Raw genomic sequence first — 26968 nt, 5'->3', positions numbered from 1 at the left:
CAAGCTGTGCCTTTTTTTTTTTTTCTTTCCCTGTCATCATAACTTCCAGAGAGAGAGAGAGAGAGAGAGACCGGTTATGGATTGATCTTTAACAGCTGCTATAATGTAAGCAATGCAGCATTTGTATAAAAATACAACTTCTCATTTATGAATAAATTAGAATTTAGAATTGTGGCAATGGGAAAATAATTCAATCCAGGGGAGGTCGTTAGAGCCACTAATAGTGTGCCAGCATGCAAAGCACCACCTTAATGTCGATTAGTATGATGTACATTTTTTTGTTAATAACAGTATGATTTAGTAGAGTATTAATACTCTAATTCCAGCTAATATCTTTATTTTTTTTTGCCTTCAAACGTCCATGTCTACCGACTGTTTTTAAACTCTTTTTTTGTTGTTGTTGCCAACACAATTTGTAAAACATTCATATCATATTACTGACAAACGTGTCATCTGACTCTGGCTCTAAAAGCCTGACTTGTCGCTGCTTTAGAGCTTTGATGAAGGCCACCAAGAAGCCAAAACTAATACAGAAATCAATTCACAGTGGGGTCTCCTTAAGCACAAACAAAATTTCAATGTCATTTGATCAAAGTCCTGTAGGAACCGGGGGAAGAGCCGAACAATGACCTTTTTGGATTATTATTGATCCTCATATTTAGCAGAGAATAAAACAGAATTGTATACAGCTCAGTGCTGGCTGGAGTTTGTTTGTATCTTTAATGCGCATTGTGGCTGGAGGCTGCATGTGTGACCAGGTTGTAATAATAATAATAATAATAATAAAAATTAGTTAGAATATAATTTTATTTCTTTAGCAAGAATGGACACAAGTCTCTAAGTCATCATGAGATCCTTTTATTTCTTTTATATTTTGATTGTTTTTGACATGTTAAACATCGAATGACCCTAACTTTAGGGTTATGGTTTTCTTTTCTTTTTTTTTGGGATATTTGGGGAAGCCCCATAAAGACACAGGCCTGATTTGAGCTACATGTTATCCCCCCACGCCTTCCGCACAGCACACGCAGGACTTTCCCTGTGTGTGTGTGTGTAGATGGGCAACTGTGTCAGACAGTGTGTATAGATGGAGGTGCGAGTGTTTGGCTGCCTGGAGGGGGGAGGGGAAAGGGAAATTCCCAGTGAAAGGACCCGAATCATGTCTGCGTCCCAGACACCCCACACTTTCCACGAACACGCAGACTGGAAACGCAGACCATCCTAGCGCCCGGAGTTTGCGCATTATATCATCGTATCTGCTGCCGTGATGCCATGGGTTTCTGCCGTGGGTGGGATGATGTCACAAAACATCATCGCCCACCTCACGCCACTTCCACTTTCCTCAAACCGGGCTTCAAGTTTTTACCAAAATAAGTCTTCAGAACGTTCCTCAATGTACACACTTCTGCTGCTGAAGTGTGAGTCACTGTTTCCATACCAACTTCCTGTCATGGTTAAATTCACTCCTTGATCTTGAGAGATTAATTAGGGTGCAAAAGGAAATCTTGCAAACATGCCATCCTGTGCAAGTTAACGAGTTTGTAAATAATATTTCTATAAAAAAAAATAACAAAACCTTGATTGCACTTGATATAAAACACAAAGACACTCTAGATTCCTGTAAAATGTTTTCCCTTTAATTTTTTTAATTTACTTTTCATTTGTTTGGTTGTTTCCATTCCCCACTTTGGGATGATTTACAAACCCCCTGTTAAGCCCCACCCTTTATTAGGCCCCACCCCTTACCACGCCTCCTCATGGAATGGGCTGATATGAGTCCAGATTTTAACAAGCAAGGACTTCTGGGAGTCAGGAACTCCCACAGTATGTAAGAATACAGACTAATTATGTACCAGAGCACTCACTCTCACTCACTCACACAGTCTCTCACTCATACACACTCACATTCACACTCTACTGTAGACTGTAAATGAACGAGGGACACCACAGGATTGACCACACAGTCATTTCCCATGATTGCCCAGGCCTTGGGTGTCTGGATCCTGCCGGTGAGAACCATCAACGTTGATCTGCTTATTTTTCTTCTTAACAGAAAAAAGGAGGAAAAACTAGGGGTTGGGAGGGAAAAAAATGCAAAAAAAAAAAAAAAAAAAAAAAAAAAACAACAAAAAAAAACACTTATTTAATTTAGACAACTCACCTACAGAGGACATACATATTTACAAGCGTTAAAGAAAAAAAAACAAAAACAACAACAAAAAAAACAACGTAAAATCAATCTCTCTTGCTCGCCCACTCTCTTTCATTTCTTCTTCGCCCTACTCCACAAAAAAAAACCTTCAGTTATTCTTCTTTGTTTTTTGTTTGTGGTTTTTTTTTTTTAGCCAAAATAAAAGTTATGAAAATAGAGGTGACGCAGGTGGCTTCCTGCCGGTGTTCGCTTAGGCGGAGATGTGGGACGAGGTCACAGTTCGTCCCGATGCCTGAGGATGGTGTAACGGTTCTCACTGGGTGCTAGCTTCTGGAATGAACTATCTGGAGGATTGCTGGCCACCTCTTTGTTCTCCTCCTGCTGAAACACACACACACACACACACACACACACACCAGAAGACATTTAGAATCTGATTTCAGCAGCCTTTTAATGATCACACTGTACGACATGATCCCATGAAAATCTTAATTCTATAACAGACCGAGAGAGAACACTGTACGTTTACTTGGAAGGTCATGAGGTCAATTCCCCGTCACTAACAAGCTGCCATTAAGCCCTATAACAGTTGTATAGATAAGATCATGAGTTCATTTCTACCACTTATCCGAAACTCTCGGGTCACGGGGTCTCAGGCGTCATCGGGTATCGAGGCAGGATACACCCTGGACGGAGTGCCAACCCATCGCAGGGCACACACACACACACACACATTCAAGTTACAAAATGAAAATCCTTTAACCTTAGACCTGGAAATAAATATGTTCTGCTTATGTTAATCAGTGATCTGGAAAAGAGCTTGTGTTTAAATTGTGTTCATCACTCGTGTCGCTCAATTCTGTCGTCCTTTCTGTAGCTGCCAGACGACTGACGAACTTTTGCGTTCCAATGAGATCTTTTACAGTGTGTGAGAGTTTTGTCTGCAACAACAATCAGCTTGTGGCATAGTCACATGACTATTACCAAACCTACCAAATAAGAACGTACTCTGTGTGAAGCTCCTTTAGGGGCGATTTTTGAAAATATATTTCGGTGAGTTATATGAGCACAGATGTTTTGCAAAACTGGGCCGAAACGTATCACAGAGTAGCGTATAGCTCTCATAGAAATTAGTTATGTATGTGCTTTCACTGGTAGGAGTTTAAAAGAAGAATCTTCTACCTGCAATTTTGCTTAATGCAACAAAAAAATATAAAAAGTAAATAAATAAATATAAATAAATAAAAAAAAGGAACAAAAAGCGCATTTCTGAAGAAAAAAAAGGGGTATTGCAAAGTCAAGTATTTTTTGTGGAAAAGAAAACCCCAGAAAGTAAATTAGAAATGAATTACAGTAAATGTAAAAGAAATCTAGGACATAAAGGTCTGGTGCATTAAGGACTCTGAATCTCCATACTAGTTAATAGCATTAATCTGCATTAATTCTCTCAGGCTCAATCTATTTCCCAGAACTGAGCTCGGGTCTGACGTCTGGACTCGTCACATAGCTGACTTTGATCGTCGTAAATAATCAACCCAAATGTCATCTAAAGCACTGGCTGTATTAAAGATAGTAACTGAACCTTTGATGATGGTTCAAACGAAGCAGATATCTAATGCGGTCCCAAAACACACACACACACACACACACACACACGTGTATATATATATATACACGGTTCTGCCTGCAGGTCTATTGATAAATTTGATGAAATGCAGTAGTGCAAACTCCATTACCTGATCTATCAAAAGCAGATGGAATTTTGTTATCATTTAATACGTGCTTGAAAGCTTTGAAAATCCTGATTACACACAATTTACTTTATTAAAAAAAATAAAAAAAAAGCTGCATAGCTTATTAGGAGCTGATGAGTGGGAGTCATGATACTAGCTTTCCTCTTTCCTTTTAGAATCAGGATGAGCACGCAAACAAAGTATTAGTGCTCTCCTGTTAGCGTGGTCAGCTTTCTAATGAAGGCTGAACGCAGCCTGATCACAGCCGTCTGTTAAGGTTATTACCTGTCAAACCTTTATGGGACGATCCCTATAAAATCTCGTCTGGATTGTAGAACAGACTGGTAGGTAATGTGCGCTTCATGCCAGATTTCATGAGGAACATTTTTATTAGCACGGAAGAAGAATTATTTTACAGCGTGCATGTTTCGGCAACGGATTTATCTAGAGGTGGCTGATATTTTCTCGGTGAATAGATTAAATAAGCTGGAACCATGAAGAGCAAATCGTTTTCTTTTTTACAGTAATAAACAAAACTTCACTGTATACATTTTTTTATTATTTATGTCTGGTTTTATACGTGGTATCAAAACATAGCAACCAGCAGTCATTTAAAACGGTGTGCTGTGGTATCTGGCTCCAAGATATTAGCATCAGTTCCTTCAAATCCTGTGAACTGAGACTCTTGTTTGTTTGTTGGTTTGAGATGTGAGGAATCCGGACGCCAAGTCAGCTCCTTGAAGAATGAAGCTTTTCAGCAATTTGCGCTACAGTAGCTCTTATGTGAGATCAGACCATACGTCAACCCCCACACGCATCAATTAAACTTACGCTCCATGACCCGGTCACCGGTTTACTGGTTGTCCTTCCTAGGAGAAGTCTCGATAGGTTCTATACACTGCAAACCAGTTTATCCCACAAGCCCTGCTTTACTATAGATGCTCTGACCCAGTAGTCTAACCATCACACTTTAGCCCTTGTGAAAGTTTTTCCTGCTACCAGCACATCAACTCTGAGAACTGACTGTTCACTTCCTGCCTAATATATCGATAGATCATCGATGATGTTCACTTCCCCTCTTAGTGGTTTGACTATTCTGACTATTGATCGTTATGACTATAAATCCTCATGTTGCCTCCTGACACTGGCTCAATTAAAACCTGTGCATCGTTATGTCTAGTGTCCAGTAAGAATAACCTCTAAGAGTAAAGATCTCAAAAATGCTATCAAATCACTCCTTCTATGGTTCCGCCAGTTGTGCCAGTGCGATATCCACACAAGCTTGCTACAGAGTGTAAAGAAAGTCAGATGGTTTCTCTGTAGAAAAAAAAACACTTGTGTGTAAAAGGCATCTGTGTAGAGCATCACTGTCTCCTAGTGTCTGAAACAGAAATGTAAAATTGTCCCTTGTTGCAGGTGAGTGAATACAAAGTTTTAACCCCGCCCACTTCAACACTGTTAGCAGGAAAAACACTGAAAACGAATAACTTCTGGCTGCTTGGTAACACCATAGTGGGTGTAAGAGAAGGGTGTGTGGTGATGTAGGAAGTGGAGCCTGGCTGTTTTCTGACCTGTCCTGGAGTGGTGTCTGTGGGGTCAGGCCCATGGTGGAACTCTCGATGCAGCTTTCCAGAGTGGAGGTCTAAAACAAACTGCCTCAGTTTTCCTGGAACCCTGCAAGCACACAGGTTTAAAAGCAAAAATAAATAAATGAATGAATAAAGTTTTTGTCTGAAAGCTACTGAACAGATGAAAATAAACTTGATGAGCAGCCCTTGTTGATTTGATAAGCGATTGGCTAAGAGCTCGGGAAAGCCGGGCCGTCTCCCAAACCACGCGTCTGTAACTAGATAACGACATTGTCTTGCCACAGACGCCACTGTAACTCCAGCTCCTGGCCAATCAGTAACATCAATGTCTGCAGAGAGGTGAGCTGATAACACTGAGATTAAATAATGGTACAGAGCGACTGTTAATGAAATACAGCATGCGCTGAATTATGATGCTTTCTGGAAATGCACTGAATTTTATTCCAAACTCAATAACACAAACTCAAAACAAATAAGTTCTATCCATCTGTAGTGTGTCCGTACACACACACACACACACACACACACACACACACACACACACACACACACACACACACACACACACACACTGTGTGTCTATACACACACACACACCTGTACTGTGTGTCTATACACACACACACACCTGTACTGTGTGTCTATACACACACACACACCTGTACTGTGTGTCTATACACACACACACACCTGTACTGTGTGTCTATACACACACACACACCTGTACTGTGTGTCTATACACACACACACACCTGTACTGTGTGTCTATACACACACACACACCTGTACTGTGTGTCTATACACACACACACACCTGTACTGTGTGTCTATACACACACACACACCTGTACTGTGTGTCTATACACACACACACACCTGTACTGTGTGTCTATACACACACACACACCTGTACTGTGTGTCTATACACACACACACCTGTACTGTGTGTCTATACACACACACACACCTGTACTGTGTGTCTATACACACACACACACACACACACACACACACACACACACACACCTGTACTGTGTGTCTATACACACACACACACACACACACACCTGTACTGTGTGTCTATACACACACACACATCTGTACTGTGTGTCCGTACAAACACACACACACACATCTGTACTGTGAGTCTACACACACACACACACAGACACACACACATCTGTACTGTGTGTCTATACACACACACATCTGTACTGTGTGTCTATACACACACACACACCTGTACTGTGTGTCTATACACACACACGTACTGTGTGTCTATACACACACACACACACCTGTACTGTGTGTCTATACACACACACACACACACACACCTGTACTGTGTGTCTATACACACACACACACACACACACACACACACACACACACACCTGTACTGTGTGTCTATACACACACACACACACACCTGTACTGTGTGTCTATACACACACACACATCTGTACTGTGTGTCCGTACAAACACACACACACATCTGTACTGTGTGTCTACACACACACACACACACACACACACACATCTGTACTGTGTGTCTACACACACACACGTACTGTGTGTCTACACACACACACACACACACGCACATCTGTACTGTGTGTCTACACACACACACGCACATCTGTACTGTGTGTCTACACACTCACACATCTGTACTGTGTGTCTATACACACACACACATCTGTACTGTGTGTCTATACACACACACACACACATCTGTACTGTGTGTCTATACACACACACACATCTGTACTGTGTGTCTATACACACACACACATCTGTACTGTGTGTCTATACACACACACACATCTGTACTGTGTGTCTATACACACACACACATCTGTACTGTGTGTCTATACACACACACACACACCTGTACTGTGTGTCTATACACACACACACACACCTGTACTGTGTGTCTATACACACACACACACCTGTACTGTGTGTCTATACACACACACACACCTGTACCGTGTGTCTATACACACACACACACCTGTACCGTGTGTCTATACACACACACACCTGTACCGTGTGTCTATACACACACACACCTGTACCGTGTGTCTATACACACACACACACCTGTACCGTGTGTCTATACACACACACACACCTGTACCGTGTGTCTATACACACACACACACCTGTACCGTGTGTCTATACACACACACACACCTGTACCGTGTGTCTATACACACACACACACCTGTACCGTGTGTCTATACACACACACACACACCTGTACCGTGTGTCTATACACACACACACACACCTGTACCGTGTGTCTATACACACACACACACACCTGTACCGTGTGTCTATACACACACACACACACACACACACCTGTACCGTGTGTCTATACACACACACACACACATCTGTACTGTGTGTCTATACACACACACACATCTGTACTGTGTGTCTATACACACACACACACATCTGTACTGTGTGTCTATACACACACACATCTGTACTGTGTGTCTATACACACACACACACACATCTGTACTGTGTGTCTATACACACACACACACACATCTGTACTGTGTGTCTATACACACACACACATCTGTACTGTGTGTCTATATACACACACACACACATCTGTACTGTGTGTCTATACACACACACACATCTGTACTGTGTGTCTATACACACACACACACACACACACATCTGTACTGTGTGTCTATACACACACACACACACACACATCTGTACTGTGTGTCTATACACACACACACACACACATCTGTACTGTGTGTCTATACACACACACACACACACACATCTGTACTGTGTGTCTATACACACACACACACACACATCTGTACTGTGTGTCTATACACACACACACACACACATCTGTACTGTGTGTCTATACACACACACACATCTGTACTGTGTGTCTATACACACACACACACACCTGTACCGTGTGTCTATACACACACACACACACCTGTACCGTGTGTCTATACACACACACACACACCTGTACTGTGTGTCTATACACACACACACACACACACACACACACACACACCTGTACTGTGTGTCTATACACACACACACACACACACCTGTACTGTGTGTCTATACACACACACACACCTGTACTGTGTGTCTATTCACACACACACACACACACACCTGTACCGTGTGTCTATACACACACACACACACCTGTACTGTGTGTCTATACACACACACACATACCTGTACTGTGTGTCTATACACACACACACACACCTCTGTACTGTGTGCCTATACACACACACACACACACACACACACACACACACACACACACACACCTGTATTGTGTGTCTATACACACACACACACACCTGTATTGTGTGTCTATACACACACACACACACACACACACACACACACACACACCTGTATTGTGTGTCTATACATACACACACACACACGTATTGTGTGTCTATACACACACATACACACACACACATCTGTACTGTGTGTCTATACACACACACGCATCCGTACTGTGTGTCTATACACACACACACACATCTGTACTGTGTGTCTATACACACACACACACACACCTGTACTGTGTGTCTATACACACACACACACACACACATCTGTACTGTGTGTCTATACACACACACACACATCTGTACTGTGTGTCTATACACACACACACACACATCTGTACTGTGTGTCTATACACACACACACACACACCTGTACCGTGTGTCTATACACACACACACACACCTGTACCGTGTGTCTATACACACACACACACACCTGTACCGTGTGTCTATACACACACACACACACCTGTACTGTGTGTCTATACACACACACACACACACACACACACCTGTACTGTGTGTCTATATACACACACACACACACACACACACACACACACACACACACACACACACACACACCTGTACTGTGTGTCTATACACACACACACACACCTGTACTGTGTGTCTATACACACACACACACCTGTACCGTGTGTCTATACACACACACACACCTGTACCGTGTGTCTATACACACACACACACCTGTACCGTGTGTCTATACACACACACACACCTGTACCGTGTGTCTATACACACACACACACCTGTACCGTGTGTCTATACACACACACACACCTGTACCGTGTGTCTATACACACACACACCTGTACCGTGTGTCTATACACACACACACACACCTGTACCGTGTGTCTATACACACACACACACACCTGTACCGTGTGTCTATACACACACACACACACCTGTACCGTGTGTCTATACACACACACACACACACACCTGTACCGTGTGTCTATACACACACACACACACACACCTGTACCGTGTGTCTATACACACACACACACACACACCTGTACCGTGTGTCTATACACACACACACACACACACCTGTACCGTGTGTCTATACACACACACACACACACACCTGTACCGTGTGTCTATACACACACACACACACACCTGTACCGTGTGTCTATACACACACACACACACACACCTGTACCGTGTGTCTATACACACACACACACCTGTACCGTGTGTCTATACACACACACACACCTGTACCGTGTGTCTATACACACACACACACCTGTACCGTGTGTCTATACACACACACACACACCTGTACCGTGTGTCTATACACACACACACACCTGTACCGTGTGTCTATACACACACACACACACCTGTACCGTGTGTCTATACACACACACACACACCTGTACCGTGTGTCTATACACACACACACACACCTGTACCGTGTGTCTATACACACACACACACCTGTACCGTGTGTCTATACACACACACACACACCTGTACCGTGTGTCTATACACACACACACACACCTGTACCGTGTGTCTATACACACACACACACCTGTACCGTGTGTCTATACACACACACACACACCTGTACCGTGTGTCTATACACACACACACACACCTGTACCGTGTGTCTATACACACACACACACACCTGTACCGTGTGTCTATACACACACACACACACCTGTACCGTGTGTCTATACACACACACACACCTGTACCGTGTGTCTATACACACACACACACACCTGTACCGTGTGTCTACACACACACACCTGTACCGTGTGTCTACACACACACACCTGTACCGTGTGTCTACACACACACCTGTACCGTGTGTCTACACACACACACACACCTGTACCGTGTGTCTATACACACACACACACACCTGTACCGTGTGTCTATACACACACACACACCTGTACCGTGTGTCTATACACACACACACACACACCTGTACCGTGTGTCTATACACACACACACACACCTGTACCGTGTGTCTATACACACACACACACACACCTGTACCGTGTGTCTATACACACACACACACACACCTGTACCGTGTGTCTATACACACACACACACACACCTGTACCGTGTGTCTATACACACACACACACACACCTGTACCGTGTGTCTATACACACACACACACACCTGTACCGTGTGTCTATACACACACACACACACACCTGTACCGTGTGTCTATACACACACACACACACCTGTACCGTGTGTCTATACACACACACACACCTGTACCGTGTGTCTATACACACACACACACACACCTGTACCGTGTGTCTATACACACACACACACCTGTACCGTGTGTCTATACACACACACACACCTGCACCGTGTGTCTATACACACACACCTGTACCGTGTGTCTATACACACACACCTGTACCGTGTGTCTATACACACACACCTGTACCGTGTGTCTATACACACACACCTGTACCGTGTGTCTATACACACACACACCTGTACCGTGTGTCTATACACACACACCTGTACCGTGTGTCTATACACACACACACCTGTACCGTGTGTCTATACACACACACCTGTACCGTGTGTCTATACACACACACCTGTACCGTGTGTCTATACACACACACCTGTACCGTGTGTCTATACACACACACCTGTACCGTGTGTCTATACACACACACCTGTACCGTGTGTCTATACACACACACCTGTACCGTGTGTCTATACACACACACCTGTACCGTGTGTCTATACACACACACACAGACACACACACACACACCTATCTGTACTGTGTGTCTATACACACACACACACACCTGTACTGTGTGTCTATACACACACACACACACACACCTGTACTGTGTGTCTATACACACACACACACACACCTGTACTGTGTGTCTATACACACACACACACACACCTGTACTGTGTGTCTATACACACACACACACACACCTGTACTGTGTGTCTATACATACACACACACACACACACACCTGTACTGTGTGTCTATACACACACACACACACACCTGTACTGTGTGTCTATACACACACACACACACACCTGTACTGTGTGTCTATACACACACACACACACACACACACACACCTGTACTGTGTGTCTATACACACACACACACACACCTGTACTGTGTGTCTATACACACACACACACACCTGTACTGTGTGTCTATACACACACACACACACACCTGTACTGTGTGTCTATACACACACACACACACACACCTGTACTGTGTGTCTATATACACACACACCTGTACTGTGTGTCTATACACACACACACACCTGTACTGTGTGTCTATACACACACACACACACCTGTACTGTGTGTCTATACACACACACACACCTGTACTGTGTGTCTATACACACACACACACCTGTACTGTGTGTCTATACACACACACACACCTGTACTGTGTGTCTATACACACACACACACCTGTACTGTGTGTCTATACACACACACACACCTGTACTGTGTGTCTATATACACACACACACCTGTACTGTGTGTCTATATACACACACACACCTGTACTGTGTGTCTATACACACACACACCTGTACTGTGTGTCTATACACACACACACCTGTACTGTGTGTCTATACACACACACACCTGTACTGTGTGTCTATACACACACACACACACCTGTACTGTGTGTCTATACACACACACACACACCTGTACTGTGTGTCTATACACACACACACACACCTGTACTGTGTGTCTATACACACACACACACACCTGTACTGTGTGTCTATACACACACACACACACCTGTACTGTGTGTCTATACACACACACACACCTGTACTGTGTGTCTATACACACACACACACACACCTGTACTGTGTGTCTATACACACACACACACACCTGTACTGTGTGTCTATACACACACACACACACCTGTACTGTGTGTCTATACACACACACACACCTGTACTGTGTGTCTATACACACACACACACCTGTACTGTCTGTCCATACACACACACACCTGTACTGTCTGTCCATACACACACACACACCTGTACTGTCTGTCCATACACAGACACATCTGTACTGTGTGCCTATATACGCACACACCTGGACCGTGTCTATACACACACACACACACACCTGTACCATGTGTCCATACACACACAAACATCTGTACCGTGTGTCCATACACACACAAACATCTGTACTGTGTATTGTACTGCTTAAATTAATTAAAGGAACTAGCTAAAAAAAATTTGGTCTAGGGCTCTAGGGTGTGTGTGTGATGGCGAGAGATGGTTTAAGGGTGAAGGCATAATTAGTATTTAATTTGTAGGTATCTGGAGCTGGAGATAACCCGCGAAGATGTGGGGCTGCAATTATTCTCTACATTCCATGTACAACACACACAGACACACACACACACACAAAAAATTAATAAAGACAGTGTGAGAAAGACAGTGAGACGGGTACTTACGAGAGGTCATTGTATTCTGGGAAGACATACATGTGGCGAAAACTATCTATAGCAATGACGGGGCAATCGGCAGGAGTCTTCTGGATGTGTAGCAGAGGGTGCCGAAACTTATCGCAATCGGCGTGCAAGAAATTTATAGAGCCTGCGACACACATACACACACAAAAAAAGAGAGCGAGATTAGGACAGAAATAAGAACTTATTTACTTATTAACAGCATTTCTCAACATCACAACTTTTTAGATATATTCAACTTCAGAATTATTGGCACCCTCGAAAGGATGTTAAAAAGAAATCAACCAATTAATTAATTAATTAATGGGTAGTCTTCCGGTTAAAATCTAAAAAGGTACACACCCTTCTCGGTGATGAGCTGACGTGCCACCTCCTGCTGGAACCTTTCTAGACTTCCTGTATCGTCCTTCTGATGGAAGAGGATCAGGAATGGAATGCCTTCTTCTGTCAGCTCCTACACACACACACACACATTATTTTATTATTTTTCTTGAAAAATGTGCTCGATTTTAATACACACATAAACCAAGACCTTTTCGTAGCCTAACTGGTGAATCTCTGCACATCTGTTCACTGACCAGATTCCAGCCAATCACTCATGTGGCAGCGGCGTAATGCATAAAATCCGTCGGATACGGATCAAGTGCTCACACCAACGTTATGTTCAAATATAACATCAGCATCGGAGGAAAAAAGTGATCTTAGTGACTTGTCGCCATGGTTGCAGGTGTAGGGTGGAGTGCTCCAGGTCGGAGTGATGAGGATGAGAGAGATCACAGTGAAATGACTTGATTGGTTTGAGGTGACCGGAAGGCAACGTTAATCGTGGTGAGCAGAAGAGGCCAAACCTTCAGATGGAGATGCTATAAAAGCAGAAGGTTCACTAGAACAAGAGACACACCTGGACAGATGTCTCTGAAACTCTGTATGACTTTGTGCCCTGAGCTGCTGCTGCATTGTTGACTGGAGTGTGTGTGTGTGTGCGTGTGTGCATGTGTGTGTACATATAATGATAATAGTAATAAAGAGATCGAACCTCTCCATTCTCGAAAGTGATTTCTCGGACCAGAGGCACACACTTGTCCTGCACCCATGCGTACGTCAGGTCAAAGTTTGTGAGTGAGCCGAGATACACCATGTCCGGAACAGTTTCTCCTACTGGCTTATAGATAACATTATCTCCACTGAACCTCTCAGGCTTAGACACCTCACTGTAAGAGAAAGAAGTGTAAAAGAAAATAACACAGAATATATAAGACCTCTAACACCAGTGAGAGCGATGAATCCAATAAACGCAGCCGTATAGAGTGTGTAGTGCTGAAAACACGCTCATTACACTCCTCTATTGACTGGTCAGAAATATGGAAAAGTGACATAATACATGGCAGTGGTTTAAGAGAGAAAATGATCCAAGGTTTCTTACTCGAATGCTGCCAGGAACACGCAGTCATCTCGCAAGATATTGGCCACCCTTTCGTACGTGTGGTAGTTCTCGGAGTTCTTCTGCTCGAAGTAGCCGATGATGCTTCGCTTAGTCCTCTGAAACAGCAAAGACATAAGAGAGAAGAAGAGGAACAGAAAGAAAAGTGGTGGATGGAAAAAATGTCTTGGACAAGGATAAAGTCTAAATGGAATACACTGTGTAAAAAAATAAATAAATAAACAATAATAATAATAATAATAATAAAAGTGTGTACACTCACATCTACTTTGTTGACCTCTTCCAGGCTGTGGATTTCTGTGATCGGGTCGACTTTCTGTTGCCGGATGAAGTCGGCGATGGCCGACACTGACCTCTGACCTCGGTACTCCCTCTTCATCATCATCCCATTTCTGAAGAGTTTTAAGGTCGGGTACTTGCTGATCCTGTAGCGTTGCGCTATATCGGCTAGAAAGAGAACACAGGTCGACGTTTTACGCATGCAACACTGCGATGTGTTCTGATTTACTGTAAAAAGCAAAAGGTTATATATAGAGCACACAGCAACTCTGTACATCTGTGGTGAGCAGAAAAGCGTCTCACAAAAGCACAACATGCCAGAGACCTGAGGTTACAGTGGGCACATAGACTCGACAGTTTAAAGGCTAGAACATCGGCACTTGGTCTTTTTCCAGGCCGTGTGCCCACTGTAACCTCAGGTTTCTGGCATGTTGTGCCTTTGTGAGATGCTTTTCTGCTCACCACAGATGTTCAGAGTTGTTATTTGAGTTATTACAGCCTTCCTGTAGACTGGAACTAGTCTAATCACATCGTCCTGTGAGCACTCACGTCAACAGGGTGCACAAAACTGCCGGTCACCCGGACGACAACTGATCTTACCACATTAACCCAAGCGGATTAGAAAACTGCGACTTTACTGCTGTCCCTAATCTATCTGATGGGGAGTTTATCTAGACAAGACAACTTTAAGAAAACAAAGACATGTACATCTCTTGATTAATTTAAAGGATAGACAGCAGGCAGATCTAACAAAAGGATACGATAATAATGAGACTTTTACCGAGAATTATAAATATTCTGTATTTTAACCACATTCTGAAATCCAAATTTTACACAAGCGCCAATTAGAATTAGCGATTTTAGAGTTCCTTAATCAACCAAATTCAGCACATTTTCTTTACAAATACACAAGCTACATTCAAAAGCTAATGGAATGGATTCTCTAATGTGATTCTCCCTCATTAATTATTTATGTAATTGGTTGACAGATTGATTGTGGAGTCGGTCTGTATTTGGTCGGAAGTCCGACTGTTGCGGTTTACAGTATTTCAGGTTGGGCCACTTTGCAAAGTCATGTGTGTAGGTTTACACAGATCTCTATCACTACACCATTTCTGTTAGACTCGTCACACGTTTACTTCCTGTGTGTACTACAATTCGTCGAGGCAAGGAAGTACAAAGACGTGTTTCGCTTAGAAAGCAAACGGTTCGTGAATTTACAAGTCGGCCAGAAGCGTTTGCATTCAAATAAAAAAATAATAGTTTTAGTTTTTTTCTAGTGTCACAGCCTCAGCCATATAGTCTTAATGGTTTTAGTGAAGTGTTCTTGTGTATTTACTTTAAAAAAACTGCATCTGAAAAATAGAATAAAACAAAAATAAAAATAACTATCTAAAAATATCTAGCTGAACAGCAAGAGGGAAAAGAAGCAAGACAGAAAAAAAGGAGAGTGAAGATGAAAGCGAACCCCATACTGAGGGTTAAATACTCCAAAGCTCATGGGGTGGAATCTAGCTCTGTCTGTCACACATGGACAAATGTGCAGCAGCACACACGCTTACACGGTGGGGGAGCTTTGAGCCGCCTTTACTTCACAGAAGATGCAGTTTTGTCATTAAACCATCAAACACTTTATGGGTCATCAATAATTCTGTTTAATTTATTTTATCTGAAAGGCTAAACTGTGTGTGTGTGTGTGTGTGTGTGTGTGTGTGTGTGTGTGTGTGTGTGTGTGTACACTCACTATGTTGGTCACAATCCACACGAGCAAACACCACCTGTGAATGGTCTGGATATTCTTCTCTCACCACATTAGAGGCTTCCTCAAAGATAGGGTGCAGCATTTGACTGAACCGACACCTGGACACACACAGGCACAGACACACGCACACAGGCACAGGCAGACACACGCGCACAGACACAGGCAGACACACGCGCACAGACACAGGCAGACACACGCGCACAGACACAGGCAGACACACGCGCACAGACACAGGCAGACACACGCACACAGGCACAGGCAGACACACGCGCACAGACACAGGCAGACACACGCGCACAGACACAGGCAGACACACGCGCACAGACACAGGCAGACACACGCGCACAGACACAGGCAGACACACGCGCACAGACACAGGCAGACACACGCGCACAGACACAGGCAGACACACGCGCACAGACACAGGCAGACACACGCGCACAGACACAGGCAGACACACGCGCACAGACACAGGCAGACACACGCGCACAGACACAGGCAGACACACGCGCACAGACACAGGTGCACAGGCACAGGCAGACACACAGGTACAGACACGCGTACAGGCACAGAGAGAGAAAAGTTTTTTTTTTTTAATGAAGCATCATTTTACATTAAACATCAGGCATGTTCTTTAACCTTGAAACAAAAACTGGATGAATATGTAACCATGCCCCAATCCTAAAGATTCATTTGTCATTCAAAAGAGACAGATTATATTGTACTGTAAGTAGATAGCCTACGAGCGGAAATATGTCACTCCCAACTAGTTCATCTTCCCTGGTTATATTTTAAAGGACCAAATTGTATTTTAAAGCACCAACAAACATAAAAATCATTTGTCTATTTTCTGGCATTAACATCTCTATTTCCTTGAACACAAATGTTTCAAAGAAAGTGTAAAGTGTATAAAACACAGCGCCAAACTCACCAGTCTGCATAAAAGTTGACTAAAGCCACTCCAGCATTGTCTGTAGAACACATTTCATTCCCGTTACTTCAGAAAGAAACACATAGCACTTACTCACATGCGCGCGCACACACACACACACACACGGACACGCACAAGAGAGAGACACACCAGACACAGAGAGACACACCAGACACAGAGAGACACACAGACTCACACACACACACACACAGACTCACACACACAGAAAAAGCAAGCACTTACTAAGAATGTCATCGATGTTCCCTGAATCCAGACTGGTGATCTCCCCTCGTCCTGGAGTGTACAGCCCGGTTATCTACAAAAACCCAACAAAAGACATGATATCTTTAACCTCAGCAGTGAAATCGGGATAAAGCTCTGTTCTGAGGCAGCGCTCAGGACTGCAGGAGTGCGTGCAGATTTTCAGATTAGAATGAAACTTTTTAAGAGGTGAAGAACCGTAAACACCTAGTGGAGGGGAGGGGAGGGGAGTAGCTGTTGGTGCTGTGTGTTAAACAAAGTGTTGCCCAAATGTGCGTTCAAAAGAGCACATTTAACACAAAAGTGACTAAGTTATTTGGGGTGTGTCCCAAATCGCATATTTCTGCACTATTCTGTGTAAATAGTGTGAGCAGTGTAGTGTGTTCACACTGAAAACCCCAACAGGAAGAAATGCACTTAAAAAACCAGGATGATTCACTAATTCAACTGAAAACACAAAAAGTGGGATATGTTGGAAACTTCTTGCACTCAACGCTCCCAGCTCTGCTTACGTAGAGGAAAGGGGTGGGGCTACCAGGCGCTGGATAGGAAAGAAAAGTTAGTGTTCTGTTTGAGACGATAAGCCACTTCTAAAGTTCAAGTGCATAGTGTCTAGTACGCTATTTGGGACGCGGCCGAGGTAAATCAGCAGGTGATTGAGAGGTAACTTTGTGTAGCTGAAGAATGTCTTTATTCTTGATATGATCATATTTGTGCCTTAGACTAAAAGTCTTTAAAGAACAGAAGCCTTTATTTATGTCCCGGGACCATGTGCAAAAGTGCAGCAGGGGGTAGGATGTGAAAAAGTTGCTTTTTCTACTGAACTTGCTTGCCTGAGCAACTGAAAATATAAACACCGTACAGAGAGATTTGTTTTAACATCAGCTTTTCACACACACTCTCTTACACTTTTTTGGCCTAATGGTTAGAGAGTTTGACTCTTAACCCTAAGGTTGTGGGCACCAAACCCCCCCAACTGCTCCCCGGGTGCCGCAGCATAAATGGCTGCCCACTGCTCCGGGTGTGTGTTCACGGTGTGTGTGTTCACTGCTGTGTGTGTGCACTTTGGATGGGTCAAATGCAGAGAACAAATTCTGAGTATGGGTTACCGTACTTAGCTGTACGTCACGTCACTTCACGTCACAAACACTCTCTCAGACACATAAACTCTCTCTCTCTCACACACACACACACACACACACACTCTCTCTCTCTCCCCCTCACACACACAAACAATCTCTCTCTCTCTCTCTCTCACACACACACAAAAACACTCTCTCTCTCTCTCTCTCTCTCTCTCTCACACACACACACACACACACACACACACACTCTCTCTCTCTCTCCCCCTCACACACACAAACAATCTCTCTCTCTCACACACACACACAAAAACACACACACTCTCTCTCTCTCTCTCTCTCTCTCTCTCTCTCTCACACACACACACACACTCTCTCTCTCATACACACACACACACACACACTCTCTCTCTCTCTCTCTCTCTCTCCCACACACACAAACTCTCTCAGACACAAACTCTCACACAGACACACACACACTCACTCACACATTCTCTCTCACAGACACAAACTCTCACACAGACACACACACACTCTCACTCACACACTCACTCTCTCTCACAGACACAAACTCTGACACAGACACACACTCACACAGGCACACTCACACAGGCACACGCACACAGGCACACAGGCACACACACACGCACACACACAGGCACATACACACAATCTCACAGGCACATACACACAATCTCACAGGCACATACACACAATCTCACAGGCACATACACACAATCTCACAGGCACATACACACAATCTCACAGGCACATACACACAATCTCACAGACACTCTCACAGGCACACACACACTCTCACAGGCACACACACACTCTCACAGGCACACACACACTCTCACAGGCACACACACACTCTCACAGGCACACACACACTCTCACAGGCACACACACACTCTCACAGGCACACACACACTCTCACAGGCACACACACACTCTCACAGGCACACACACTCTCACAGGCACACACACACTCTCACAGGCACACACACACTCTCACAGGCACACACACACTCTCACAGGCACACACACACTCACACAGGCACACACACAAACTCACACAGGCACACACACAAACTCACACAGGCACACACACTCACTCTCACACAGGCACACACACTCACTCTCACACAGGCACACACACACTCTCACACAGGCACACACACTCACTCTCACACAGGCACACACACTCACTCTCACACAGGCACACACACTCACTCTCACACAGGCACACACACTCACTCTCACACAGGCACACACACTCACTCTCACACAGGCACACACACTCTCACTCACACAGGCACACACACTCTCACTCACACAGGCACACACACTCTCACTCACACAGGCACACACACTCTCACTCACACAGGCACACACACACACACTCAGTCACTCACACACATGCGCACACACACACACACTCTCAATCATACACAGACACACACTCCCCCACACACACACCTTTACTATGCACATGTATTACAATATCGACACAAAAGCGGTCACTACAGACTTTAGTATTTCTGAAAACTTTAAGCAGTTACAAAGAAACAAAAGCGAAATAAAAGCCAAAAATCCTCTTTTGAAATCCACTAGATGAAGGTGTTCTCTTTAGAATGGAACAAAACCTAACGGAAGGTAACAAAGATGCTAGATTAACACTCCAGAGAAACCCGAAGGGTCAAAGGTCCTTTTATGAAAACTTTTAAAAAAACTTTCATATTTGTATCAGCCAAAAAAGGGGCTGACATTTCAGTCTAAAGTTTCTCTATATAATCGAGTTCCTAAACGACTTTTCCACTGATGTCCGAGATCTTTTACGACAACGGAGTCATTCCACCGTCAGACACACAGTAAGAGCACTGGCAGCTTATCCTGTGTGTGGTATGTATATTTGTAAAACCACATGCAAACCTGAACCTAACAAGAGTAGATTTAACATCTGATGCAAATAATCAATGATGTATATCATTAAAAAAAAAAAAAAGGTCACGTGAGCACTAGGAGGTTAGCTGCTCTATTAATTCTGCCGTGAGAAACTTCCATTGCGTTCAACCACACTTTCACTATCCATCACTGAAAATATCCCAGCAGGTGGTACCAACCACTTGAACTATGATGTCATCGCTGACACCATGCCCTTTGCTGTAGGTGAGGAAAGTCCAGGAGAAGTCCAGAGGTTGTGTGTGTTATCAATACATCATGTTTGCTCTGTTGTAAGCTACATAAGAGGTTCGTTTCTCACGGAGATGTATTAGGCTTTTCAATTTCAATAGTAAACGCTTTTGGGATCAAACCCCAGAACTGTCTCTTTTTTTCTGGCTGATGAGTTGCCGGAGATCGTCTGTAGTAATTGTAGCTCGATTTGCACATGAAGGCGACTGTTGTTTGGTCACATGACCGAAAGCGTGCATGTGGTTCGTTTTCAATGAGAAATAAGTATTTCAGCAGACTATAAGAATTAAGATAGGATATAGAAGTGTGTGTGTGTGTGTGTGTGTGTGTGTGTGTGTGTGAGGAGTTTACAATCCATCAGTCAATGAAATAAGTGATTGGGAGGGACTGATATCCCAGTGTGTTATTACTCCAGTAATAATTTCATCACCATTATTATTTCTCTTACATGGTCAGTTATTCATTAGTTCATAACTAATAATTAATTAGTTCATTAACTAATAATTCATAACTATAAGATGAAAGAGAAAGGAGAATGAAAAAAAGAGAGAGAGAGAGAAAATTCTGCCATAAGACGATTAACAAACTGAGGAATAGTTAAACATACTGATTAAAATGCGTTTAAATCTGTATTTTGAAAAAGACAACGGTAACAATTTCACCTGATCGTGCACCGTGACTAGCTGTGAATCTTCTCACACGAAAGTCTAGACAGAATCTGTACCAGTGGAAAGACCAGCAGAACCGGATCTGCTACAGGAAAGGCAGCATGTTAAGGTGTGAATCCTGATATTGTCACCCTGGGGTCTGGATATTAACTGTCTGGTATTGTAGATTTCCATGCAGGTACAAATCCAACCTGTTACACCATTTCCCTAAAACATCACTTTCACCAAACTTCCTCCATTTGAATAAACTTTTGGCGTCCCACAGGTCCGTATACTAGGTCTGCTCTGGTTCATTTTAAATGCTGAGTGAAATGCAGTACTGTTTCTCAAGCAAAGATGATACCCAAGTGTGCTATCCTGTTTATCTTTATTTATGACACCTTTTGGCTCTACCTTACGTTTAAGGCATTGGTGAACAATTGATGGAGCTGAGATTCGCACTCACAAAATTCCTATTAGCAGTCCAACACCTTAACCACTAAGCTAGCACATCCCACGTTTTCACTTTGCACACAATATACTACGTACTTAACCATTATGTGATGATAAGCATAGCTAATGATATCTCTCTATTTCTCTCACAGAAGGGGTCAGTGATCCAAACCCCTTCAGCTCTCCAGAACTGCCTGATCCATCCTGATGCCCTACTTCTGATTGGAGACTCATCGCTTAGAAGCCGTTACCTGCTGCTGAAAATGGCTCCACATGGACAGCCTGGAGAGACATGGGATTGCTGTGGGATAGTTCTTGAAACAAGTCTCCATCAGTGACCACCGAGTAACTTGACAGACTTCAGGTTAAAACTAGAAATTCCTGGTTGCATAATTGTACTTTTTGACCATATAGTACCAAAATAATGGGAGGGATTTGTAATAACACTGTTCCGTGTCACCCAGATGAGGAGTCTGGTTTTCTCCTTACCGCCTTTGTCTTGTTCGTTAGAGATACATTTTATATTTAGAAAATCCTGTCCTAAATTTACATAAAGCTCTAAATTCTCTAAAGCTCCTTGTGACAATACACGTGCAAATAAGATACTATACAAAGATAGCGTAAGACTATCGCAATATGAAACATGCTCCTCGTCCTGAATGGCTAATTTACTTAAGCATTAGCTTATATTTGCTTAGGGATCGGTCGAGTTCTACTGCAATACAGGTTTGGAAAAAAAAACAAAAAAAAACATCTCAGTGTGTTTCTAATGTGATAGTGAGCCCACTGACCCAGTAAAAAAAAAAAAAAGAAGACTCTACCCCACTGTAATAACATATTTAAACGCACACACGCAGACAGTCCACAAGCCATATGGCAAACACAGCCATATTTTTGGCAGCTAGTGAACAGTGCTGCTTAAAATCGTCAAATAATCTCACTCCTACTGTCAGCAAAACATAACAGAAGTACAAACGAGCCAATTCGAAGATTAATCCACGATCCGCACAATGCGGCACGCTGCCCATAGTTAGACCTCCTAAGATCCTGGCACAATAAGAAGAGCAACACCAACTGCCACAATAGACATAACAGATGAGGTAATACATGAATAAGGAAGCCTGAAGGACTGTTTGTGAAACGTACACACGAGTTGAACCGTTGCATTAGAACACGATAACATGGTAGCTGTTTTGGCTCGAAGGCTCGACGGGGACTTCTTAGGACACAAAGTTCTTAAGATATTCCAAAGTTTTAACAGTATTCATCGTCCTCAGTTGGAAAGGTAGTAGCAGGAAAATAGTTTCGCTATCGCAATTAGGTATGAGAAATGTAGCAATGGATGAGGGAGGTGTCAGGTGTCAGCAATCATTCACAAGAACAAGCATCACACAGGTCAGCAGTACAAGAATCCAGCATGACACTTCTTTGGTATGGGAAAATAGTTAGCCAAAAATCAACATTTTTTACAAAGACGGTTTCTTCTCTATATACGTACAGGCATATAAACTCACTCCAGCTCATACTGATAATAAGTGTATTGGGACGCAGAAAAAGATTCACCCTCAGATCCTACAGCACAATATTAGTTTCTAGACCAAATTCAATATTATTTAACAAAAGTACAACAGGAGGTTATTAAGTTCTTACTAATAATACAAAGAAGCTGATTAATAATATGCTCAAAAAAAAAAACATGTTAAATGATGATTTAAGCAAAGTGACTTCAGGAGAAACAGTTTGAAGTGGCTGAAAATAAAACAGTTTGGAAGAATTGTATTATGATCCAGAATGAACCTTTGTGTTTAAACAATCACTTCATTCCACCACCTTCCAACTTGCTAATATAGAACAATTAGAAGAGCTAATTGCGAAGAAAAACAGACCATTACAGCACTCGTGATCATGCTCAATAAATCTGTGTGTATACAGTGCTGAATAACATGCTTGAAAGTGACGTGAAGCTTTTGCTGCGTCTCAATTCGTCTGCTATGTGTCTGAGATTCGAATTAGTGTGTCCCAAAAAGTAGTATGTTTACACAAGTACCAAAATGTACCTGGGCGATCTACGATAATGAGTATATTTTCGAAGTGTGGACAATTTTTCAGCAGATACTGCTTATAACTGCTTTATAACGGATTGCTTCGCCGTATTGAAAGGCGTCACAGAGAGGTGTAAATAAAAAAAGAGAATTGTAAATTAAATGACGCATTCTAAATGATCGAAGAAAAGCTGAAAGTGGGCATGTGGTAGCCTAGTGGGGTGTTGGGGTAAGAATCTGTAGGTTGTGAGTTCGATCCCAGGTCCACTGTCACTGTTGGGCCCCTGAACAAGGACCTTAACCCTCAATTGCTCAGTTGTATAAAACTTAAATAACGTAAGCCGCTCTGGATATAAGGACGTCTGCTAAATGCTGGAAATGTAAATATAAATGCAAATGAAATGCAATAAAGAGTTTGTTTACAGTGTGCAGAACCACACAACAATGTTTTCTTCCTTTACATGATGTGTTTGTACGTCCCAGCACTTAAACACTCTGGTCTCACAATCAAAAGTATCTTTTCTTCACAATTACTCTTGTTTATACAACATCATCCTACACATGTTTACTGTACAGGCAGCAAGGCCTGTGTTACATTTACATCACTCTAAGAACAGCACAGCGCTTCAAACTAGTTCCGGGTTGCCAGCCAATCAGATTAAGCCACAACAGAGAAAACGACCAATCAGGTTCTTCCTAACGGTCTGGATGTAAAGGAACGGAATGTATCCCAAAATAACTCCATAAACTTGAGTTAAGTCAAATACTACATTCGATGGTTAAGACTGGAGAAAAATAAACGTTAAAGCAGCCAATTCAGCGCACAAACATCAGGAGAACTTCCTGATATTATATTTCTGCTTAGTTTTGAAATGACTAGGTTTTATTCTTCCGTTTATTTTTTTCTCACACACTGAAACCCTAAAACACCGAATATAACGGCGTATTTAATAAAAATTACCGTAATAACCGCAATAACCGGTGTTTACCAGATATCCGCATTTGTAAATACATAAACCTGAACTGCAGACAGAGTAGATGCTTTATTGTCTCTGAAACAGTTTCAATACACCACGAAACTCTCTGTTTACACGCAGTCACAACACTTTCAGGCAAAACTAAAGAAATAAGTTTACAAGTAAAAAAAATAAACAAACAAATCGATTAATAATAATGCAGGGTTCACAAACCATCAATGGAAGCTAATCGTGTCGATAGACAGCAAATAAAGTTAGTAAGTCAGCTATTTCGTTAATATACCTGTTTGGGAAACATATTGCCACGTTGATTTACTTACCGGATGTCTTAAAAATAGTTAGAAAACTAACTAGTCATGCTAACTAGCTAGAAACCCGTCAATCAGGTCAGTGCACACAGTTAGCCGGGTTACGATAGAACTACACATACGGTTAAAATATAAAAATTATACACACAGGATTGATACAAGGTCTCTAACGTTACTTTGCACACGTTATACATCTATAAGTGAAGTTTGTAATACACTGTTAAAGCGCCTGACGTGCACTTAACTCCTGGTTAGCTTCACATGCTAACATGCTAACAGGCTAACCTGCTAGCATAACTTGTAGTGCAAAAGAAGTCGGAGTGATGATAAAAGTGCACAAATGTGCACGAGTGCTTACCAGTAGTATGCTGAAATAGTGGAGTTCAGAGGCGGGCGTGAATAAAATTAATTTCATTGTACAGTGGAGTTGATTCGGGATTATGATGTTAAACGTTTCCAGTCTCTCGACACCACCTCCCTCTCCAATGCCGCAAGGAAACGACGGCCAGTACGCCGACCCGACTCCCGGAACTTCAGGGAATTCCGGATGTCTGCGCAGGAATTTATGGGTAATGTAGTTTATTATACATGATCTTTATATTCAAAAACCGAGCACTTGAACTACAAATCCCAAAACCACCACCTATGCGGAACTTGTATGTTCACGGTACTTGTAGTTTTTCAAAATAAATAATCCAGACGTGTTTTCAGTATGGAAAAAAAAGTTTTAGCGGTCTGATTTTAGCTCAAAAAATCCTAAAGAAAAGAGCTACAACAATGAAGAGACAGTGAATGTATTTTTACAGTGTGCTCGAGGTTGCATGCAGCCATTTAAAGCTACTAGTGTTTCATCTTGAATGAGGTAAGTTGCATCACAGAGAATCTTGAGCTGCGGTTTATTTTCTAGGAAATCTGGCAACTGTGTTGAGTTATTAGACCTCAACATACGTGTTGCACAAGCTGGCACCCATAACTAGAAAACTATCTTTTTTCCCCAGCTTCTTTAATGACACTGTCCTTATAAATGTCTTTAACTTTGTGAATCAGTGTTTACAGAGTTGTGATGAGTCGAGGTTTATTTCAGGTCGACTAATTTACAGTGATTTGCTCTGATAATTCACTTGACTTTTTTGTGTGTTTTATCTGAACCTGAAACTGTTTTAAATGCATCCGAATGTTCTTCTCAAATCCA

At 42.7% G+C, this 26968-nt stretch overlaps 2 protein-coding genes across 5 annotated transcripts in view; one reads left to right on the top strand and one right to left on the bottom strand.

Moving 5' to 3' along the window:
* Positions 1–842: 842 nt before the first annotated feature.
* erp44 (endoplasmic reticulum protein 44) lies at positions 843–26299 on the bottom strand. Of its 2 annotated transcripts, none has more exons than XM_027171942.2 (11): positions 26135–26299; positions 18054–18126; positions 17811–17850; positions 16862–16977; positions 15101–15285; positions 14821–14936; positions 14434–14608; positions 13740–13851; positions 13383–13524; positions 5457–5559; positions 843–2533 (listed from the first exon to the last, which is right to left on the bottom strand). In XM_027171942.2, the coding sequence occupies exons 1-11, from the start codon at positions 26189–26191 to the stop codon at positions 2426–2428; spliced, it is 1227 nt and encodes a 408-aa protein (XP_027027743.1). In that variant the 5' UTR covers positions 26192–26299; the 3' UTR covers positions 843–2425. The 2 variants fall into 2 exon arrangements, with proteins under 2 accessions (XP_027027743.1, XP_027027751.1); XM_027171950.2 differs by having other exon boundaries at positions 843–2530.
* Positions 26300–26436: 137 nt separating this feature from the next.
* The window catches only part of invs (inversin), a 40259-nt gene continuing 39727 nt past the window's right edge, over positions 26437–26968 (top strand). For all 3 annotated transcript variants that reach the window (XM_047808702.1, XM_047808701.1, XM_047808700.1), the window contains exon 1: positions 26437–26638. The gene's annotated coding sequence lies outside the window, so the exon portion shown is untranslated. The remainder of the gene's footprint in view (positions 26639–26968) is intronic.

This window comes from Tachysurus fulvidraco, chromosome 25, assembly GCF_022655615.1.
Source record: "Tachysurus fulvidraco isolate hzauxx_2018 chromosome 25, HZAU_PFXX_2.0, whole genome shotgun sequence".
NCBI lineage: Eukaryota > Metazoa > Chordata > Actinopteri > Siluriformes > Bagridae > Tachysurus > Tachysurus fulvidraco.
The sequence above is the reverse complement of the archived record's forward strand: the minus strand, read 5'-3'. Positions and strand labels throughout refer to the sequence as shown.